Below are 17713 nucleotides of genomic sequence, written 5' to 3'. Positions count from 1 at the left end.
CACGTTTCCTCTCAGGGGGAGACCAGCTTCAGGTGCTAAGAGGAAGCTGATAAATGTATCTGCCATGTTTGAGGGCTCACCTCACATTGAGGTGCATCTTTTAAGTGTGAGCCACAATAATCTGGTCTCTCTCCATCAACCTTTCCACTTTTTAACCACTCATTGTCAGTACCACTGAGGGCACCTGATTATGGTTTATAAAGCAGGAGCAAACTTAGGGAGGCGAGGTGTCACATGAATACATGAGGTGATAACCCCAGGCTTAGGGTATAAATATGTCATCCTTGTCATTTCAGATTCTTTGTCTTTGATACAAACTCGATAAACAAGTCGAGGTTTACTATAGCTACAACTTTATTACTGGATGTTGAAACAGGTCATCAGACAGGCACAAAAATACTCTTATTTACATCTATGTTAAAAGAAAACCTAAAAACAGACACTTAAACACATGGCTGAAAATAAAGCACTTTCTTGGCAGAGGAAACTTTGGCAAATATTCAGTCCTGTGCATCTGAAGTGAATATCTATGAAACATGCTGTGTTAATGCAGCTACTATTAGACATTTTAACGGAGCTTCTAACTACACATAATCAATCTGAAAGTGAGTTTTACACTGTCGACCAAGTAACTGGAGACTAATCAAACACATCTACTGTGATGGTACCAACGCTTGTTTCTATGAACATGCTCATTAAAACCCATGATTAGTGCTGCACATTTACAGATCCTTACACTAACACATGTAAATGCATGTAACACAAAATGCCTCAAATGCAACGATTACACCAAGTACAAAAATAAAATAGAATATGCAAGTCAGTCAGTCATTATCAGTGGTGAGGCGCAGATGGTGCACTGAGCAGCAATGCGGACATAAATGGTCAGAACTGTTATGAACTGGACAGAACGTCAGCTTGTTTTAGTACAGCAGCAATCTTCTTTTCTTCAGGCATGTAGGACACTCAGGTGGACTCCTCCTGAGCTTTAGGGGCACTGCAGTGAGAAAACAGATTATATTTGATAAAAAGAGGACTGACCTTTTCCATTTGTCCGTAAATCCCCGCTAAAGACCAACCATTAGTAGACCCTGTTTATTTCTAGTTCTAATACTATTATTATAAACACCCTAATGATCTCCTCCCTGACCTGGGTCAGAGCATCAGTGATCTCCTGGACAGTCTGTGGTGGTAGTAGGCGGAGTCAGATTCACAGATACGTAACGTCCCGGAGGTGCTCAATTTAATTTAGGTTAGGGCAACATGAGGGCCTGGAACTGCCTACACACTCACATAATGCTGGACACTGTCAATCACCATTGCAAATCCACCGCTCTGAGGATTTCATCCAGGTGCCTAACACTGCAGTCAGTATTGTTGTAGGACATGGAGGTCTCTGTGACACTATAAGGATGTGTGTCCCAGATCACTGATCCACCACCGCTGTAACTATTTTACACTCACAGTAAACATTTAGGTTCTTTCCAGGCTCTTGTGCACTGTTTTGTGTTTTCGTGTTACCTGTGATTTTCTCCTGCTGGGGCGTCTTCAAGAACATTCTCTCTCTCTGTCTCCTGCTTCTTCTCCTCAGGGCTGATATCACCATTTGTCACCTTGTCTACAGACAGTTGGGGACACACAGACTGAGTCAGACAGAGCAACCTGAACAACCACAGAGAGCAGAGCTCAGTTCATAGGAGCATGTGATGACACATGCAGCACTCCAGACCATACTGAGATAAAAAGATTTTCCACCTATTTAACATGCTTTACTTTAAAAAGACCTTTTACAGAGGCAGCCATTTTGTTTGTGGTACAACCAAGGATGTGGCTGTGAAGCTCTAAGCCTAACACAACCACAGAGATCCTATGACGTCCCCAAGCTGACTGCAAGCACAGAATCAAAGTCTCTGTTCTTGAATTCTCATAAACGATTTTGTTTTAGTTATAACTACTAGCCAGCAGACATTTGCAACGACCAGGCCTCACCGCCTCCACCACCATGTGCCTTACTAACAGTATTAAAATAGCATTTGGGACGAAACAGAAACTGCAGATTTGAAATATTTGAATACAAACTTCTAACATAAATTATGTGCCTGCAGTTGATAAAACCAGCATGAACACAGAGAAGAAAATCCATCATGTATCATACCCGAGTTGTTTTCTTTGGCTTGTTCAACCCTCTTCAGCGCTCCTTTCTTCGCTTCTTCATGCTGTCTTTGTTCAGCTAAAGACTTGTTGAGCACCTGACTGAGCACGCAGTCACCTTCACCGACCAGGAACATGCTCTTAAATTTGTTGTACAACATGGTGGCTTTGTCCATGATGTCCTGGCTGGCCTTAAATCTGCGAATCTAGGACATAAATAAAAATCATTTTTTCACCATTCAACTAATCATGGCTGAAAAAAAAGTATTCCATCTACATTCTGTATCGGTGTCTTACCTTTTTGAGTGTTGCTATGAGTTCACTGTGTTTCTGCAGGTGCTGGGTTGTGACCTGAAGGGAAGCAATTTCATCTAGTGCATCCAAGCACTTCTTCACATCCTGGAGTAGAGCAGGGCAGTGAGGATGGAAGAAGAATACATTCAGGCATACAGAAGTCACCGTTGATAAAATAAACCAGAAACGGGAGAATATTTGATCCTTCTTATCATCTTATTCCATGCATTATGTAAGACAGTCCTGAGGCCCTGACTGACGAAATGCAACATAAATATGTTTGTTTTGATGGCTGGAAACACAGATTAAACCAAAATCGTGTGATGTTTGTTTCATATTAAATAATAATTTGAATTAAAATATCGATGACCTAAAAAGTGATCTCAGCCTTTAGTCCAAGTGAATGTTTGTTTTGAAGTTCCTTCAAATATGTCTTGAGATATACTGTATGTTGATGAGAATGGGACAGATTAGACTATTTCAAGTTATCAGAACAAAAAAATGGAGTTGTACATGTTATGATCTGACTAATGAATAGAACTTACAGGATTGTCAATTTTCAGTGAAATCCTGATTTCACTGTGCAGCCTCTGGAGTCTCAGGTCAGTTGACATTTCTGAGTAAGGAGGGAGAGAACAGAAAATATTGTTTAGCTTACATTAATATGTTTGACCAGATTTTTTAATTTTACACTCATGTTGTATGCTGCAAACTGAAAACACTGTATTCTAAAGACAAATTATGATTCATCTCTCATGCACCTTTTTTCTTGGCTCCTGCCTTCTCTTCATTTTTCTTCCCATCATCTTTGTTGGATCTGGAAGACAGCACAACATGTCAGCAATTTACCTAGTGGGCCGAGTGGCTATGGACTTCATGGATAATTCTGGGAATATTTAGATAATCAATCAATCAATCTTAATGCATGCATGAGAATGACTCAAACTTTGAGCTAGATTTATATTTGTGAAACAAAAAACAATCGAATGACAGCAATCTGAGCCCGTCTGTGGTAAAACAAAAAAAAAAAAACAAAAAAAAAAAAACAAGCACTTATTGTGCTATTAAGACCGCTCACTCATTTTTAGCCAATTTTAAAACTTCTCTATCCCCTTTTCATAATTACATCAACAAACATGCAAGAATAAAATTGAATGGGTGTGTTATGGTCACTTACTCATCTGCTTTCCTACGCCGCACATCCTTGTCCACTTCTGAAGTCTGCTGTTTTTTTCTGCTTTTGTTTTTCTGAAATTAAAAGAATTACCATCATGTATCGTATCTGCATTAGAAACGATGCTGTAACAAGGACTGGGTAGTTGTGCTCACTCGCCTCTTCATCATCAGACCCAGAGGAGGCGTCATCTTTGGACAGCTTCTTCTTCTTGCTTTCAGGCTCCTTCACCTCTGCATCCTTTCCTTTGCTGTCCTCCTTCTTCTTTCTCTTCTCATCCTCCCCACTTTGGGGCTTGTCCTCTGGTGCCCTCTTTCTCTTTTTGTCTGACTCAACTGTGTCCCTAAGAAGTAGTGAAAAGGTGATTTTTGTCTTTATTTCTGTTGAGCTGGACAGTCTGCTCTCTATATGACATTTAGTGTTAAAAACAAAACTACATTTTACTCAGCTCCTGTTCTTGCTGGGAAAAAAATCCTGGACAATCTAACCATCAAATGGTAGGCATGGAAAAATCTGAGTCTTGTGTGTCTTAGATTCGTGTAATTACATTTCACTTCCAGAGCCTTGCTGCTCTTGCTGCTGAAGCAAAAGCAGCTTCTCACTTTTAGGTTTCCTCCCTCTTCGTTTCGGGGCGTCTCCACCTATTCATGAGAGGACACAGACACACAGTCAGTTTGTCCATGTGAATACATGCATATCTATTTTCTTAAAGTATGCATTGCTACAAGTTGGGAGTGGATTTAATGTATTCTCTGATCACAGTGTCTTTGTACATGTTTAAAATAAGTCTCATAGGATTCCAACTCATTCATAGGAGCCCAAGCCATACACAGCATTGTGGACATCATCATTTTACCTGCAGGACTAACAGGACTTGCAGGCGCATCATCTTTTTCATTCTCCAGGTCTGCATCACTCTGAATAAAAGGGAAATCAAGCAGAGTATAGCATAGCAATTAAGATCATTGAAGGTAAACAATTAAAGGGACACTACCAACCTTTTTCTTCCTTCCTCTCTTGGGTTTTGGAACATCTGTTGAATCTTTTTGAGCAGAGCCCTAAGATTGGACAAAATTCACGAAAAAATAATGTTACCACATCACTGATATGCAACATAAGAGCATCCAGCTGCAGCAGTAACTAGAGAAGGAGCCGAGTAATGTGAACGATCAGCAAGTCATTTGACTGTAGATCGATGGCACCATCTAGTGTGCCACTGTAGAATTACACCTCATGCAATATTAAATATGCAGGCGTTAGATTCACCACTGATGTGCCCTTAGTTACATATTACATTCTACTCTTTATGCATTGCATTATTAGAAAAAGCACACAGTAACACTCTGCAGAATAGACTATAACACCTTCTGTATGCATAAACATGGGACACTGCTTCAGACTGCATTAACTTACCTTTTTCCAAAGTACAGAGAAAGCGATGCAAAAATTAATGACATCACTGAAAGCAGAAGATTTATGCAGTATATGGACAAGAAAAGGCAGAAAGGGGAAAAAGCATTACCACCAAATGTTAGGGTGGCTCCGGAAAGACTTTCTGTTATTTTGGTATTAGTCACACTCATTACTGTGTCTCAGCTCTTGATCGGTTTCATCTGATGACATGGTTCTTTCGTTTGTCTAGCACAAGACAAGCCCTTTGCGTTTACTTGTGTTGTCTCACAGCAAACCCCAAACCAGTCACTTAAAAGCACCGACAAAACTTTGTGGCCACCAACAAGAATTTTGTGTCAAACAGACATAAACCACCAACTGAAAAACCACCAATTGTCACATGCTTTACAACGGAGATAGATTAAGACAACCTGCACCGCTTTATGGTACCCCAACATGCAAAGTACGTACATCCTGGTTCTGTAGACCCTGCTCAGACATCAGAGACCCTTCCTCCTCCTCCTCCTCATCCTCCTCCTCCTCCTCATTCTCATTCTCCTGCTCAGCCTCACTTCCTGGAACCTGAATGCACCCAAGACACAGCATAGGACGCAGTGTGGTGGGGTGAACGAGTCTTGAAAGGGAGAAAAGTTAACGGAGTATTTGTCTGATGCACACACTACTTGTAGCACACAGTCCTTTCGTTCCATTAGCAGATAATGACACTGTTATTGTGTAAACTGCTGCCTCCAGAAACACGCAATTCAGAAAGACATCAGAGAATGTTTCGAGAGATGACAAATAAAAAAGAAAGAAGCTGACGACACATGACCAGCACAGTGAAACCAGTGTTTATATATACTTACTGTGGATTTTACATCCTTGTCCTCTGTGTCCTCTTCTCCTTCTGGGCTGCTGTCTGAATCCTTCTCAGTGAAAGACTCGGGTGGGACCGGCTTTACAAACAAAATTATTCGGTTAGACGAGACAATAAATTTTAAGTTCTTTTTTCAAAGACTTGTGATATGGCTGAATCGTTTTTGTTATCAGTGTTTTTCAGGTCACTTAAAGAATAATGTCGGTAAAATAAAGAAAATGTCTGTGGAAGGCGTACCTTGGGTGCAGTTAGTTCTACTTTCGGATTGTTCTCAATCTCCCACAATCCTTCATTAAAGCCTTTCCTCTTGTTAGGCTTGGCGTACTTGTCTTTGTTAGAGAGGTATGGAAAGATATCTTTTGGACCAAGAAATGCTCTGTAATAAAGGAAATAATTTCAGAGATGTTTGCACATTTAATACTATGTAAGATGCGACATGTGGTTTACTATAATGGAGCAAGAACACACAGAGTAAACAAGAAGTAACTCTATTCAGCCACTCATCTAATATTTATGCTTTTAAAGAAACACCTTAAACAAAGCCCAGTGACGTCAATGAATGTCTGTGTTACCTCACCATGCATTTAAACAATACTTTCTGTTTCTTCTCTAAGTGCAGCTTTATTTGGTGCAGCTGGTTTACTAACGTTTCATGGGTGCCAAAGAAGAAAATAGGAAACTTCATGTTGGATGGCTTCACGGCTCCATCTGGAACTTCATCAATCTAATAAAGACAAGAAGAGGCAGGGGTTTACTTTACAGCTGTAGTGATGGTAGTGTGTGCCTCTGTGTGTGTTGCACATGTATGCGGGTTGTCCATGCATGCATTTTACCTATAGTTAAGTATACACATTGCATTGATTAGAATTCAATCCAAAACCTACCCTTGCAGGCCAGTGTGGATAACCCTTCATCTTAGCAAAAATCAAATCACCCGGTTTCCAGTCTCGAGCCATACTGTGTTGTCAAGCTGTAAGACACAATAAATAAATACAGACTTCATTAAGCCATAAAAACGTGTACACACATTCATTCAGTGCCCCTCCCCCTAGCCACAACAAACATCCTTTCCAGCCGACAGTTCATTCTAACATGACAAGCAGGTTTACTGTGACAAACACACTCTGCCTTACACACAGTCACTGCATGTACTCAAGCTAGTATCTCTGTTATCTAAGAACTAAATGAAAGTCACAGTAACGAGCATGAACAAGCTGTAAGCAGAGCGGAACCTCATCAACACACATGCTAACTAGCCTTTAGCCGCAGATAGCAGCGTAACAGTTTCATACACTGACTTATAAACTGTGCAGGCGTCTGTCAATAAGCAGAGTATTCGCGGTAGTAGATTATTGATATATAATAAATGTTACCAGCTAAACGCAAGGTCCTTTTCCGCACTGTCGGATGCACGTTTTCCGCTCCCGCGCAGGACGTCCACGGACTGTACCAATACACCGCACGAAGAGGGGGGAGCTAGTTTTAATTAACGTCACCGCCTGTGTCGTGTCTTATTTAAGCAGCAAAATCAACCCTTTTACCACGCTGTACAGTAACGCCAAGTGGTTGCGACATTTCACTTAACATAATAATCAGACAAACATAAATGTATATGGGCATGTTCGCCGGTCTCACCTCTTCAAAGCGCTTCTATGTTGCGTTGCGGATGTGCCTGAAAATGTGGGCGTTGACAACCACGCATGCGCGCTCATCACACAACTTCATAAACAGAGCTATGGTCTTTGCTTTAAGGATGAACAGGCTGAAAGAAAACATACAGATCAGAAAAATGCATGGTGGGTTGTGTTACTGTGAAGGTGACATAGACAATTTATTCTCAATAAATATATGCACCAACCTAGGCCTGTGTGCTGATAAATATGACTAATCTGTATAATTAATAATAATAACTGTATAATAAAATGTATAATGTATTCACTGCTGGCAGTTATTTCTTTTGTTCAGAGTAAAAATGAACTGTGGTGTGACCTTTAAAATTCATTCTTAAACTGACATAAATGAAATGTTAGGTTTCTTACATTTTGGAAAAGTGTTATACTTTGCTTAGAGAAGATTGAAGCAAGGCGTCTGGACTTGCAAGGCGTCTACAAGTCCAGACGCCTTGCTTCAATCTTCTCTACGTATGATGACCTGGATGACTGAGAATCTTCATCAACATGTTATACTTTGCTGGCATTCTTTAGTTAGTATCTAGTGACCTCTAGTGGCGTGACAAGGTTTAACATGTGAAGTGTGGCACATACAGTTCAACGGATTCCTGCCCAGAGTTGAGTTTTTAGAATTTGCTGAAATTAGAAGAGCATGCTTACATTATTTTAGTCAAGAAAAAAAATGGATATGGAATTTGGTGCAATATACAATAATAAAAAAAGAAAAGTATCATAAACCTTTAGGTATTAGGTTATATCTCTACTGTTGATTTTGCAGTATATCCATTAAAATATAAAATGTTGTCAACTTCTCCACTAAGATTGTAAGATGTCATTTTAATTTGACTGTAAACTTTAAGGGGCAATCAGAGTTCAAGAACAATGTCTTTCCATATGTCAGCCACAGGCCTCTGAAGTGCTACAACAGTATAGATGATGGAGGCAAATGAAGGTGACCTCAACATTTGTGGCCACACAGATACACAAGTGTACTGAAATCCAAGCATGTGTGCACGTGTGTGTTATAAAGACATTAGAGATGGTGATAGTTGAAGGACAGGCACACCAGCCACAGGGTCCCAGAGAGGGGGATAAGGGAGACGAGGAGGCCAGGGTGGGCCAGCAGAGGGTGGATGAGACAAAAGGAGAAGAGAGAGGTGGAACCCAGGTCCATGCCCAGGAATAACTCACAGGAGTTACCAGGCCCCCTGCCCAGCCTGCGAGGTGAGAGACCTCGTTGTTGGACCCCAGCCAGCTTAGTGGGGTTCCTGCTTAGACACACGGCTACCGTGGAGTTCAGGGATGGAGCTATAGAGAGATGACAGTGTGTGTACGTGGATATGAATGTGTATCCTTCACCCTGGCAGACGAGGTGTTGGCAGAACATCCCAAACCACTCTGTCTCAGAGGGCCACAAAGTCCTGCTATCCTTCCTCACTCATTTGTTAACCTGCCTTTCTTCTTCGCAGCGTCCTCACTCATGCTGAGAGAAGCTACTTTATGTATGACCAGTGCCATTCAAAATCACCTCCCTACTTTAGTGCTGTCCTCTGGCCACTGTGACAATGAGACAACCCAGAAAGAGAACAGCTGGATGTCATGAAGACAGCAAATTACTTCACAACCTCTGCAACACATTTGGTGTTCTGGGGGAGAGCACTAAATTAATCGTTCAAGCAGCACAGACACACACTCATAAGTGATCTCTGATATGAGCAGTTTTTATGAGCTGAACAAATATTAAGTCAAGTACCAAACATAATTGTAAGGGCCTTCCTGAAGACATCAGATGTCCTCAGACTCATTCTCTCTCACTCTCCTTTCAACCATTATTGTTGCATGTTTGCTGAGGACTCTGGCTGCCATGAAGGGAGAATCTCCTGTTTTTTAAATTTTAAACCCACTCACCTTCATCCATCCATTGTCTTAACCTGCTTTATCCCTGACATACAGGGACCAGCAACCATTCAGATTTACACTCGCAGCTATGATCAAGACTAGAATCCACAATTAACATAAAAAGTCCAGCCAGTGGGTACAAACCCAGTATCTCCTTTCTGTGAGATGCTGACCACTACACCACCATCCTGCCTGGACTCTTTCATTCTCTGGTATGAACAGGATGTGACCAGACTCACCACAGACTGATTCTGATATCAGTGTGTGAAATTACACAGGGTGGTTTTCACAAAGTTGATTAATGAAGAGGCCAACTTCTGCACTGCGAGCATTGTGAGTTTATTTTGTGGTGCTATTTTAAAGCAGGATTTTCCTTGTGATTAACTTATTGTAATCCTGAGTATGATGTTTATTTGCATTACTGGTTGTACTGAATAAACTGGATAAGGGGGGCAAAGTTTCAGGTTTGATAACTTCCAGAGTAGAAAATACAGTTATACATACATTTTAAAATATAAATCAACACAATTCCAGTTCTGTTTAGAGCAAGATTTCTAAGCATGTGCATATTTTATAAGGAACACTTTTACAGAATGAAGCTCTGTGTGTGCACACCCACAGAAACACATATAGGCTGTCTTTACACAAAAAACTGAATCTGCAACATTGGTTGTGACTTAGAATGTGAATTGGAAATACAATACACAACTATACACAATGTATGGTTTGATTGCCTCAAAACTTTACTGTTACTTTTGTGCTGCATCTCAGCATAAACCAGTCCAATGATGAAAATTTACAAAGGTTTTCCCTCTTCAAACTTTAGTGAAAGCATTGATTTTAGCTGTTTTACACTCTCCTCTGGGGCATCCTCTGAAGGGCACTTTCTCCAGACTTGAATGAGCGATGGTGTCCTTGAGCTTGTGTGTGTGTTTTTTATGTGTGTGTGTCATACACATGGATTGGCATCTTTCCCCTTACTGTTGGCAACCCTTCAGCATGTTAGAGAAACGGACGGGGGTGCCACTGGAGAATGATAAAGTAGTCACAAGACAGGTCAGTACATTCATTAACACCATGGCAATGTTTGTTAATAAACAAGGTTTCACTTGCCATGGACTTGGCAAAAATCTAAATGTTTGTCTGCATGTGATGTTTAGAGATGATGCTCATAAAGCAGTGGTGGAAGTCACCAAAGTAACAGAAATTAACATGTTTACTTCCAAGGCCTCTGATTCAATAAAGGTGAGAGGAGGTGGGCGTACAGCGTGTGGGATTTCCAAAGGAGGCGTTCAAGAGCTTCACACAATCAACAAGAAAGCTCAGCGAGGCAGGAGGGAGGAGAGACGTTAGAAGGGAAGAGAGAAAGAGTCAGGGCCTCGGACAGCAGGTGAGTGTGTGAAGGCAGGGGATGACAGATGCTTCTGTCAGCGTTCCAACAGTCGCCGCTTTGTGGGAGCAGCGCAGATGCCTTCTCCCCCTCTCCCTCCATGACACCCCCCCCCCCCCCACCTTCTCCACTCTCATCCCTCCCTTCCTCTCGACAGACTGTGATGTGGGGATAACAAGACAGGAGCAGTCCTCTCAGCAGTAAAGTGACCACACTGGCACAGTACTACAGGGTGGACAGGGGAGGGGTGAGGTGATGGAGAGGTCCAGGCCTGAGCCCAAGGCTTAAGGAGGTCTCAGCGTCAGCGGGGGTGGGGTTATAAATGTTGGGGTCAGTGTACGAGGACAGGGGAAGGGCTCTCTCGCTGGGCTGTGGGAACCAGCTGAGACATGGGGTCCGTGGCGGTCCTGCCTGTGAGGAAAGCAGATGTTTTCACTCGGGGGTGTGCCAAGTTTGCAGAGCAACCTTCAGCTGCTTGGAGGTCAGGTCTTTAATAAGGGGGCTGGGCGCAGGACATTTTGGAGGCAAATGCTTCAACTTTGATACAACAACATATTAATTATAATGGTAGACCATAGGGCAGAGGGTTGTAGCGGAACATCCCACCCCACTGGTTTGGAGCCTCCGTCAGGCTGACAGTAGCCAAGACTGGCTGGCAGGATTACTGCTGTCCCAGCACTAGCCTTCTTTTTCAACCAGACCTCAGCGATGCAGAGGCAGCAGATTGGATTGGTTAACCACACATCTGAGGGGCTCTCCAAAAGGAACACTTTTGTTTGGATTAAACAATACAAATCTTGATCACAACGGCTATAATCAAACTTTTTATGTTAACAAAATACCATGTACCATAAAATATGAATGGACCATTGAACCAATGTGTAGAAAATGTGCAGAAATTAAATAAATATAATCTTGTAGCATTTCCTTGCAACAATACACACACACACATCATCTTATACACAAAACACTCAGTTAACACTACATATTTCGTACTGTTCTTTTAATTAACAGTTCTCTCTGTTGAATTATGAGACTGAAAGTATAGACATTATTATAGGAATTAAAAAGTCGTGTCATCAGTCCTCTTAGTACCATTATGCATGCTGTTCTCTCTTTACAGCTCTCAACATGGCCACACTTGTGATGTTCACATCTTTTAATACTTTTTCTCATGTTCTGGAATCTGAGGTGAAAGTTAGCAGCCATGCTGGTGTTGACTGTCACTGTATATATTTCCTCTTCTTTTTTTTTCATAATGAGGTCCCATGTGGACCACAGAAACAGGCTTGACTGTGTCTTTCTAGATGGGGTGGTGGGAGCTCAATTCCAGCTAACTGTCTTGATACTTGCCAAAATAATTTAATAAAGAAAGTTGAGCAACTCTGAAATTACTTTTGACTGTCACACAGGCCATAGTTGTTTTGAGGTCTAAAGTCTTTCAACTTTTAAAACCATCACTAATTTACCACTAACACCCCCTCCTGTTCCTCTAAGCATGGTGATAAAGGACATTTTGAAAGGCTGCACGAAATACGACAATTAGTTTCATCATGGAGCCACAACGATTACAAAAAAAGTCATAAGACTCCATCACTTCCCAGCCCGATGAGTTAAGAAGGGAGTTTCACCTCATCTCAACCTTTGCATTGATTTTTGAGAGAGTGGGAGATCTGGGGATTACTTTGGAGAGCAGCGATGAAGACCTAGCTTATTGGGTCTTTTTTGTATTTGGCAAATGGGCTTGACAAAGATGGAGGAGACAAAATCTAGGGCTTACATCTGCGGCACCCAATCGGGGGAACTTGAAAGCAGCGCTGGGATGGGAAGCTTGGAGAGAGGGTACCTCATTTAGGAGTGGTGAATTTGGACAGGGGGCATAGGGAAATGCTTAAAGTAAACCACAGAGGCCCCAACAATCGTCAGGAATTGAGACGTTTTAAACCTTTAACGGGGGACTGTGATCAAAGCGGCAGTGGATCCTCACTTGAGTGTGAAAGAGGAACTGGAGGCAACAGAGGGGATTGGGGGGATCATGGCAGGTTGAAAACGTAAAATCAGCACATTAGCTTTATAAGGGCATCAGAATATAGATGATCTGGGGATCATTGCACCCATGGGGGACCAATCCAGTATGTACCAAGCTGAGCGGAGGAAAAACGAGGCCACTGCTGACAGAAAAAAAACCTCTCTTATCAAAGATGCAGTTAGAGTGGGAATAATGTTGCTCAAACAGAAAATACCTTCATACAGAAGTTTTATTTGAACATGATCTTTATGTATAAGGTGTCCCTGACAAAAACACCTGCCTTGAAATTGACAGCGTTAGATTTACGTTACAAATGAGCAGCTTTCATGATATAACAAACTTTTCTTTGCATCACATAGTGAGAGAAAGAGAGAGAAAGACGCCTATATACCACCTCATCTTCAGACCTTTATGATCTAATGCCCACCAGGTACAGGTATGGACCTCACGTCTCCTTCCCTTTTTGAACCCACCTTAAATAGAAGTCAAATTAGTCAGGTTCTCCCTCCCCCCGGTCTTTCACTGCTGCTTCTCCCAGTCGCAGGGCTAATTCAGATGAGCACTAGCCCTGGGTAGCAGGGGTTCTCGCTATGCTGAATTATAAATCAAAGGGCACTTACATAAAACTGCTCGCTAATTACACTTCATGCCTTTTTCTCCCTACCATGTCACTTTACACAGGCTGTGATCATTGGGTGGGAGAGGAAGGTACAGAAACATGTACCTGTAACTGGCTTTGAGTCATTTAAGTGACCAAGTGGAGATGATAATAATTATTTCCCTGTGATTATCCAGTGCTGCCCACCACTTGGGTTCTGTCCTGGATGCGCACTCCCCTGCTAATAGGCTCAGAACAGACCTGCATGACTACAAAAGCAGCAGCATCTTCCCATCTGTACCTTCAGCTTTAAGATATTTTTATCTGCAAACTCCCTCCTCTCCTGCACTGTATTTGTGACTTCTTCATCCTCTTTGTGTCCTCTGAGTGTCATTCTGTACCCCACCCCTCCTACCCTCACCCCTCGTCTGTGAGGCAAACCAATTTATCACCAGCCAAAGGAGGGCCTTCACTTTGTCTGTTTTTCGAGGCTCTCCCCTCCATAAGCTGCTCTCCTAATGAAAGGAAGTGCCGCGTCCCGGCCAGTCCATGGAGACTAAAGGGGGCAAGAAGTCCAGTTCCAAGTCCAATGTGGGGAAGTAATTACCCCTCCGGTGGACCGCTGAGAGGAGCCCCGCCAGCCGTCCAGAGCAACTCACACACTGTGGACTTTCACTTGCAGGTCTGTGGCCCAGCTTTCATTGTTAGAAAGAGGCCCCTGAACCTGGATGTCATATGACCCGGACAGGGGTGGTGCAAAGGGGTCGGCTCAGTGCGGCTTGGCCTGGGTAGCTGGTTTTGGCGGAAGGACTAGAGGACTGGTGCCAGACTCAGCGGAGGAGAGGGGGAAAATGAGGAGATGGAAGAGGAGGGGCTTTGACAGGAAGAGGAATGAACTGTCAGGGAGAGATAAATAACGAGGGGAAAGCGGGCAGCAGGTGACCCGCGGCAGGGCTGCCTCGTAGGGACAGTGACCGGCTGACCTCTGGGCTGGCTCTTGCGGGGGCCACCCACTGGTCACCTACATCTCCACTGTCACATCACACAAGCAGCTGGGGGTGGATAGCCTCTCATGACGGAGAAGGATAACCAGCAGACTGCTTTTAAAAAAAGAAATGTTGATAAGCTCTGGCCAGAGGAGGAGCTTTAGGTCAAAGAATTGGAGCACAGATATAGTCCCTCTGGATATTTTTTCATAAAGTCCTGCCCCACAAACCGCTGAAGTACTGTATATAACTGAGAGTCTGAAGTGCTAACCTATACTTAGTACACAGACTTTTATAAGGTGTATGCAAATGTCCTAACCTGAACCATAACATTGTAGGTCTATCATAAAATAGGCAGTACAGAAATCAGCCAACAACCTGCATGTTGAATAGGCTATGTGATGTGTGGACCAGGCCCTCACACTGTTTTTGATGTCACCTGATGCCAGTAACATCATCGTAAGTGGTGGAAACTGAAGCGCAGCAAGAGGTCAATGCTTCAGTGGTTGCTTGTTGCGTGCTTCCTGTTTCATCCTTTGTCTACTACTCTGTCAACACAATTAAGAAGAGGTTAATTTACTGAATTCCTTTATAATTGCTTATTGAGCATATATTCATTTAAAATCTTTCATATACAATAATCACTCATTTTTTGAGCGATAGCTATAGATACTGTCACATTATGATCACTGTACCTCTTCATTCAAGACGACCCTGATTCTGACAATGCATGATTGAAAAATTAAATAGATCCCACACAAACTGATCAAGAGTTGATTTATTTAAGAATGTAAGAGCTGACTTGTGCTAAATCTCCCTCTGGCTGTTTTTTATCCCCTTCTCTACTTTTTTCCTCATGAATCACTGTCTGAGTTTCTAATGTAATTTACTTCAGTGAGTTGCCTGGAATGCCCATCATTCTCTCTATCTCTTCCTGGTGGTATTGATCGTCCTCTCTGACCAATTTGAGATCTGCCTCCGCAGGAGCTGTTGCGTCCATATCTGCACCACTGGACCAAACCAAGTATTGGTTCAGTGACAACAGTGCCTTTTCACTTATGGTATCAGATGATGGGGGGGGGTTCGAATACCATTGTTGTCTCTAATCCATACTACAATGATGTACACTGTAAATTCCCAAATTTGCATTGTATTGAGGAGGCAGCATTGTCCAAAACATCAATGAGCCATGTCAATGCACCACAGTACTGTATTACAATTAATGTCTTTCTGAGTCAGCCCGGCAAACTCTTTCTCCTAAAGGCCAACAGACAATCAATAAAAACAATAAAATTATGTTTTTTTTATTCTTCTTTATATCTTTGGGGTTACTAAAGGAAGAGCACATAAAACAGGAAAGGAAAGCCAGTGGGTTTTAAAGAGCTACATATTACACACTAATGTTGATGTTTAATGAAATTAAACCTAGACTTTTAGATCTGTGTGTGAGCTTGTGTATCTATTTTTGAACATTTTCCCAATGTTGTTTTGATAGCAGATGTTTAAGCCAACCCCTACTTTTCTCTAGGAAAAAATGTTTCTAAATATTGGCAGTTATGTTAGGCCTGGATAATGAAATTGGTTTTGCTGTCTTCTACTGACACTGAGTGATTTCTTGCTGACATGGTCCCACTTGATTTTCTTATTTACTTCAGACAAACTTCAGAATGTTATTTTTGCAGCTTGTTCACACCGGCGAAATGACAGTACTAAATTTCTAAGGTAATTAAGACACCTGTCCGTTAACTATGCAGTCCTCATGTGGTGGTGTGAATAAGTTGGTATGATTTGTTCTAATAGTCTCCTAGAAAAGCAGTTTGCAGATAGGAGACGTTTGCCCTGTTGCATGAAATGGGTCTGTTTTTAACCAAACTGTAGGTTTTTTCCCCTAAGCCCTAAAACCCTATTCTGAACCATTGACCTGTTCTGTTGGTTATGTAATGAATGTAAAGGAACAGAAGCAAACACCTACTGTACATAAAAATGTGAGTCCTTTGGTTTGGTTTGCCTTCTGTTACTTAAAAGCCCCAGGTCAGTTTTTTCATTTCAGCATTTTGGAAGGTGCCTGGCATTTCTTTACTTTAAAATCTGTCAGCAAAGAAGCAATTTAACAGCACGGACTGATTAATTGAATGTGATGGGGCACAGTGAGTAATCTGATTTCCTGTTGGATCAATGCAAGGCGATGCAGGAGAACTGTAGCATTAGTTTGGCTCACATTCATAGCCTTGATTAGGCCATAGTTTGTGGTTTGAGTGGGCCCCTGGGAAACAGTGTCTCACAGACAAGAGGGCCCCGCTGAGAAGTTTATGACTGTGCGTGTGTGTGTGTGAATGGGGGCTCTGTACACTCCTCCAGGTTCATCTTTGTCCAAGGCAGTCAAATGAACCCTATCCCATAATAGTCAGGGTTCTGGCCTGAGGAGAGGTGACAGCGGGCCAGGCTGGAGTCGTCATGGCGATGGCCTGTGCAGAAAGTCGATACTTGGTGAGAAGGGGAATTGAGGGGAGGGAGCAGAGCAAGGGTTGAAGGAAGAGCAGATCAATCTTGCTGTTTGATCTTGCACAGGCTCTGAATAAATGTATATTTTAAGATGTCTTTTTTTCTCTCTCTCTGTGCAAACATTGACATTTTTCATGTTGATTCTTGACTTTTGTGGATAGAGACTTGATTTTATCCAACATCTCGGACTTGTTATTCCTGCAGTGGTTTTCCTGTACTTCTGCAGTCGGGCTACGGTGGCTGGGTGTGGGCAGGGCACAGTAGATTGTGGCTGTGATGCTGGCAAACTTCTTTCAGCCTGCTGCGTCTGGCCATGACCACACACCCTCACACACATATGAACACACACCTCTTTAGGCCACCCAGTAGACGGCTATCAAACAACAGCTTTTTCTCTCAGTGACCTTGCAGCTTCAAGTGCATTGTATTTGGTCACAACTCAAACTTCACCTAGCACCTCTGGTTTCCTCCTGTAGCTCAAGACACACACAAGAGAGAAGACAAACCTTATTTTTTTATTCAAAGCTCACTGATGCAAGAGTGACGTAAAATGCTCCAATGCCTGGACAGTGCCAAACACCAATGCACACATCTGCGTAAATACAATAAGTCTTATTAGTCTGTGGCAGCATGAATGGGTCAAACTATTCACAATTTTATGGCCTGAGTCCAAAAGATTAGACTTTATAAAGACATTTTTGGTCTACAGGTTTAAAATACACCTCCATGCAGTGTCAAGGGTGTAGGAGGA

At 42.3% G+C, this 17713-nt stretch overlaps 1 protein-coding gene across 2 annotated transcripts; it reads right to left on the bottom strand.

The window, feature by feature from the left end:
* Positions 1–366: 366 nt before the first annotated feature.
* On the bottom strand, positions 367–7342 carry psip1a (PC4 and SFRS1 interacting protein 1a). 2 transcript variants are annotated; one of them, XM_028417391.1, is made up of 17 exons: positions 7262–7342; positions 6773–6858; positions 6536–6612; positions 6126–6264; positions 5878–5967; positions 5483–5593; positions 4618–4677; positions 4476–4536; positions 4167–4260; positions 3779–3962; positions 3623–3693; positions 3207–3262; positions 2991–3061; positions 2449–2550; positions 2156–2357; positions 1522–1618; positions 367–997 (listed from the first exon to the last, which is right to left on the bottom strand). In XM_028417391.1, exons 2-17 carry the CDS (start codon positions 6842–6844, stop codon positions 967–969), a joined length of 1518 nt encoding a protein of 505 aa, XP_028273192.1. In that variant the 5' UTR covers positions 6845–6858; positions 7262–7342; the 3' UTR covers positions 367–966. The 2 variants fall into 2 exon arrangements, with proteins under 2 accessions (XP_028273192.1, XP_028273202.1); XM_028417401.1 differs by lacking the exon at positions 5483–5593.
* Between the last annotated feature and the right edge of the window lie 10371 nt (positions 7343–17713).

This window comes from Parambassis ranga, chromosome 1 (genome assembly GCF_900634625.1).
Source record: "Parambassis ranga chromosome 1, fParRan2.1, whole genome shotgun sequence".
Classification (NCBI taxonomy): Eukaryota; Metazoa; Chordata; class Actinopteri; family Ambassidae; genus Parambassis; species Parambassis ranga.
The sequence above is the reverse complement of the archived record's forward strand: the minus strand, read 5'-3'. Positions and strand labels throughout refer to the sequence as shown.